This window comes from Mesitornis unicolor, unplaced genomic scaffold (genome assembly GCF_000695765.1).
Source record: "Mesitornis unicolor isolate BGI_N332 unplaced genomic scaffold, ASM69576v1 scaffold32396, whole genome shotgun sequence".
Classification (NCBI taxonomy): domain Eukaryota; kingdom Metazoa; phylum Chordata; class Aves; order Mesitornithiformes; family Mesitornithidae; genus Mesitornis; species Mesitornis unicolor.
The window spans coordinates 129,053-134,428 of record NW_010190891.1 but is presented as its reverse complement, the minus strand read 5'-3'; the positions used below and the strand labels follow the sequence as shown (position 1 = coordinate 134,428).

General features: G+C 42.7%; 1 protein-coding gene across 1 annotated transcript; it reads left to right on the top strand.

Moving 5' to 3' along the window:
• The first annotated feature begins 750 nt into the window (after positions 1-750).
• USP14 (ubiquitin specific peptidase 14 (tRNA-guanine transglycosylase)) lies at positions 751-3,828 on the top strand. The gene is made up of 4 exons (XM_010186565.1): positions 751-875; positions 2,037-2,097; positions 2,757-2,864; positions 2,997-3,828. The coding sequence occupies exons 1-4, from the start codon at positions 765-767 to the stop codon at positions 3,146-3,148; spliced, it is 432 nt and encodes a 143-aa protein (XP_010184867.1). The 5' UTR covers positions 751-764; the 3' UTR covers positions 3,149-3,828.
• Positions 3,829-5,376: the final 1,548 nt, after the last annotated feature.

The following is a 5,376-nucleotide window of genomic DNA, read 5'->3' as shown; positions in this document are numbered from 1 at the left end:
CCTGCCTATAGCACCAGCCTTGGAGCCAAAGCACCAGCCTTTTAGTTGGGTTTTATTTTTTTTTTCTCTTTCCACCATTGGTTCAGAGGAAAATGAAATCACAGCCCTCTCCTTAATTAAACAGTCACTGGACAATATCCTCAAGTTGATGAGAAATGGTTATGCTAACAAACACTTCCTGTATGAGTTATTTGAATTGTCTGGCTTTCTGATCAACAAATACAAGAACCAGCTGCAAACAGCCAAGTGCTCCAGTTGAGCTTTCTGTTGGCCTTGGCTGAGGGACCCCCTAGGCTGCCCAGGGAGCATCAGGATGGACAATGCCGGTTCCTTAGGAGACAGGCAAGGGAATAAAGACCAAAGAAGGCGCATCTTAACTGTTTTAGAAGATGGTTTGGATAACACAGATTGATGTTTTTGCTAGTGTACAGTCATGCTACCTGCTTTTTTTTTTTTCTTTTGGTCTGCATAGGTATTTCCATAGTACAAAAGTATGACAGCTAATAATAAAGAATCGAATCTTTATACTGAATGTAGTAGTTTATGATGGTTTGTTTATCCTGACTCAGACCTTTTGTGAAAGTATTGTAGCCCTTTACTGTCAGCAACATTTCAGTAGATCCAAGGTGTCATAAATGTGGTGAGAGCTGCATTGAATTGGACTTAAGTGTTGTTTTCCCATGGGAGATTGCTTTAATGTGGAGTACCAAATTCTGCTCATAATCTTTATGCTTTTTACTTCCTAGGATGTTAAATTTCCTCTTATGTTGGATGTGTATGAGCTGTGTACGCCAGACCTTCAGGAAAAAATGGTTTCCTATCGATCAAAATTCAAAGATCTAGAAGACAAAAAAGTAAACCAGCAGCCAAAGAACGTAAGTCTTCTGGCAGTTTCATTGAGGGTTTGATGAAATAAGTTATATATCATCTGAAATTGGGGTACCAACAAGGACTAGAGAAAATGTGACAACCTTAAATATATTGTTTTCTTAATTCTTAACTAGCATTCAAACTCCTTGGCATTGAGCTTTAGATCTTTTTTAGTGTATTTTCATGAAAATGCAGTATCTGCTTTGGTATGACTGCTTAATGAGAAATGTTAAATGCTGTAGGCAAACGCGTTGCTTACGTTTTTATTTCAAAATGTATTAAAATGTAGCGCTTCAGCTTACCGTTGTGATGCTTAGGGGTTCTCTGTGAGTTACACAAAATTACTCTCTCCAGGCATTACCCAGTCTGGGTGATCCTGCTCTGGCAGGGGGGTTGGACTGGATGATCTTTCGAGGTCCCTTCCAACTCCTAAGATTCTGTGATTCTGTCACTACTGCTCGCTGGGAGGCCACTTGTTCAGTGGAATGTGGGCAGCTGTTTCCTGCTCACCACTGGAAAGGGTTGTAGAAGGGAGCACTATGTGTCCGAGTGATAAAATTCAGAATATACGTAGTAGTGAGCTAACAGTCTGCACTCTAAAAATTTAGTAAATTGCTTAATGTCTTACATATTCTAAAACTGACTCCCCTTTCTTTAATGAAGAAAAAAATATAAAGCCAAAACTGTAGTGTTTTAGCATTTGTTTTTAGTAAGCTTATCTTTTCCTGGCCTAGTTCTTGGCACTTTCATTGAAACATTTGAAGAAGGCTTGCATCTCTTTACACAGGTAGGAGCAAGGAAAGGGTGCTGTTTAAAACAGAATGCGTTGGCACTTAGTCTGGCTCTGGTATTTTCTTGTTGCCACTTGCGCCGCTGGCAAGTCCCTAAGAGGGAGAACTCTTGCAGAACTCTTTTCATGCTCCAAACCTGTAAATGTGGTGGGTAAACAGTGTAGGCAGTGCATGCTGAAATGGTTACCTATTTGCTTTAAGAAGTGGACTTGTTTAGGCTTTTAGAAATGCAGTTATAGAACTCGAAACAAGTTGAACAAAAAATGTTTAGTCTTAAAAACATCTTTAAATGAATGGAGAGTTGGCATTTGGTAGGATTGTGCTAAAGCTCTTTTCAAACCATTCCACATTAATTCAGCATATTCTGTTCTTTAGTCTAGTAAAAGTGATGGTGCACAGAAAGAAGTCAAATATGAACCATTTTCTTTTCCTGATGGTGAGTACAGGGAAGTAAACCTATTTTAAAGTAACTTTCCATCTACTCGTGTTTAAGTGGACCTGATGATAGGAATACTTTGAAAACCCTCGTTGTTTTTAATGCCTTTGAAAATTGATCTTCAGAAACTGACAGAAATTTAAGGAATGGAAAAATTCAGCAAGTCAAAATGCTGTGGAGATGTCAGAGACAGTTGTCATCCCTCTGACAACTTGACGATACACACAAGACATTCACTTTTAATGTGCAGTTGTCTCGTACACTTCCTTGGCAGTGGGTGGCAGAGCTGAAATCAAAACAAAGACTTAAATTGGGCTATTATAAAACTGCTGTGGTTTTGCCTAAAGTTGGTGGGCTTGGAGCTTGAGTACCCTAGGCATTAACTTCCATGTTGAGGACACAGTTATTTTGGAGGCCTTGTTTATCCAAAGCATTGCCATTCATTTATGTTACAAAACCAGGCAACATTCTCAGTTTTCCTGAGGTGCTTTCCTGGCTGAAAGCTGCGGCTTTTAGTTCACGGTGATTGGGAACTGTGCTGTAAGTGGGGTTTTACACAGCTACCCTATGGCAAATGTGTCTTTGGTCTGCGTGCTCTTAAAGTGCTAGAACTGTTCCTGTTAGACTCACATAACTCTTTTTTCCCCTTCTTTTTGCAGATATTGGTTCTAATAATTGTGGCTATTATGACCTGCAGGCAGTGCTAACACATCAGGGCAGATCAAGTTCCTCTGGGCATTACGTGTCTTGGGTTAAAAGGAAACAAGGTAAAAAAACCAACACCCCAGAATTACAGCACTGTTAACCGCCTTTCACAGCTCCTTTCCTTTAAGGGGCTGTTAAGCACACTTACAGTTCATGTACCTCAATTACAAATAATCCTCTTGTTTTTCTTGCAGATGAATGGATTAAATTTGATGATGACAAAGTCAGCATTGTTACACCTGAAGATATTTTGAGGCTATCTGGGGGTGGAGACTGGCATATAGCTTATGTTCTACTCTACGGGCCTCGCAGGATCGAAGTAATCGAAGATGAAGCTGAGCAGTAGTGTTCAGTTGTAGTCATTCTGCCTAGGTGTGAAATAAATGTTGATTACCGATCACTTCTTTAACCCCAGAGCTTTAGCCAGTGGATAAATAATTTGTTCAAACCTTTTCACGTGAAGAGGGATAATGTTTCAGAACTGATCTGTGTACCAATTGGTCACGACTGGACTGGACTGCCCGCTGTGGTGGTGACAATACTCAATACTTTAAGTAGCTTTAATGTCTTGCAGAAAAGAATTTTTTTTAAAATGAGCCTCTTCCTCCCCCACCCCTTCCTCTCTAATGTCATCAAGTATTTATTACACACCTATTCTCACATTTGTTAATCTTGCATGGTTTATACCACAGTTCAGTAGTAGCTGTCCATCTTTGCCTTACCTGGCGGTCCTGTTGGGAAGGCGGAAGAGAAACTGTTGCCTTGTTGCGTAACTCAGTGCTGCTGCCCATAGCCCACAGCTGTGGCTACAATCAAGTGTTTGTCCAGCCTGACCTGCTGATTCAGTCTGTTCTGTTGCTGGCATCTCATGACTTCAGAATAAATTGTGATCAACAATGTGTCTCCATTAAAGAAAGTTCATGTCTGGGTAGAGTAGTTAGTATGTGTTTGTGTTCACTTCTTGGGCCACCACTGATGAATGTCTCAATGCAGTCATGTAATAAAGCCAATTTTTTTTAAGCTGTAGGGATTTATCTATCTCCTGTCCTTTTACTCTGTAGTTAAGTAGTGTAGTAGCTGCAGACCTGGGCTTTGCTTACTTACAGTAACTTCTGTTCCTTCCCCACAGGATTACAGCAGCTCTATGCCATAAAAAAATACTTCAGTGTTGGCCACAGCCAGAAAAGCCCTAGGCCAGCAACAGCTCTCAACCTCGGTGTCGAGGAGCTGATTTTTAATGTGTCCCAGGCCCTACTGGGAGATCTAGGCCATATTCACATGAAATAAACCATCAGCTGTGTCTTCATTAACAGTACCTTTGGGGTGAATTTAACTGTGCCTTGCTTGCTCAGAAAGGGCTCTTATTGCTCCTGCTATTGCAGTACTGTCATCACTGCACAGCTTCCCCTGGGAGCAGGCCTAAGGTGCCTCCAAGAAATGTGGGGAAGAGCTGCTCACCAGGGCATGTAGCAACAGGATGAGAGGTAACAGTTTTAACCTAGAAAAGGGCAGATTCAGCTTGGATATTAGAAAAAAAAAGTAATTCAGGATGAGGGTGGTAGATCACTGGAGAGGTGCCCAGAGACGTGGTGGAGGCCACATCCCTGGAGATACTCAAGGTCAAGCTTGATGGGGCTCTCTGAGCAACTTGATCTAGTTAAAGATGTCCCTGCTCACTGCAGGGGGGTTGGACCAGATGATCTTCAAAGGTCCCTTCCAACCCAAAGCATTCTGTGATTCATTCATTCTGTGGTTCTAAGCAGCAGTTCCTACATGGGTCTACAAGCCTGCCAGCTCCAGTGCTAGTAGAGGTTGTTCTAGGTCTACCAAACTTAAGATACACCTTAGGGCTGGGTGCTTGAATCAGTGATGGGGTCCTTGCAGCCATGATCTGCACAGGAAGGTCTCAGTTCGGGCCTGTTTGAGGGCCAGAGCAGCGCTGTCACATTTTGATGGGGTCATATTTGTCAGATGATGCAGAAAATCTGTACTCCTCCATATGCTGTGCTGCTGATGGGTCAGAAAAGGAGCAAAGCTAAACTGGGGAAACAGCTCAGTGCCGAAGTCTCTTGCCTTGAACGTAAGCCCTGAGACTATGGTTCATGGCTGAAGCATCAAGAGTGCACCTTACCAGCAATGGCTTCCTTTAGTCACCTTCCCAGGTGGTTGTCCTTGTCTCCAGCTTTCCACTATGCAGATGGCAGTAGGGAACCAGGTGGGCCACGTTCATTTTCCTTCAGCTGCAGAACAGGGTTCTCACCCAGAAACTGCCAACGCTAATCCCATGGTGCAAGTGTTCTCACTCCTCCCTGGGAGCCCATGTTTCAACAGAAGAACAGCAATGCCCCTCTCCGCAGAAGAGCTGCCTCAGTTCACGTTGTGCTCAAGTCCCTCCAGTGATTAAAACTGGCGCATTTTGTACTTTCTACCAAATTGTGCCTGCTGCAGGAGGTAAGACTGAGGTTGTATGAATTCCAACCACCATCCCATATATTGGCCCCTAGCGCCTCAATAGTCAAATTCCCAATTACCATCCTAAATCCAAGGTGGGGGAGCAGGCATAAAGCTGTCAGC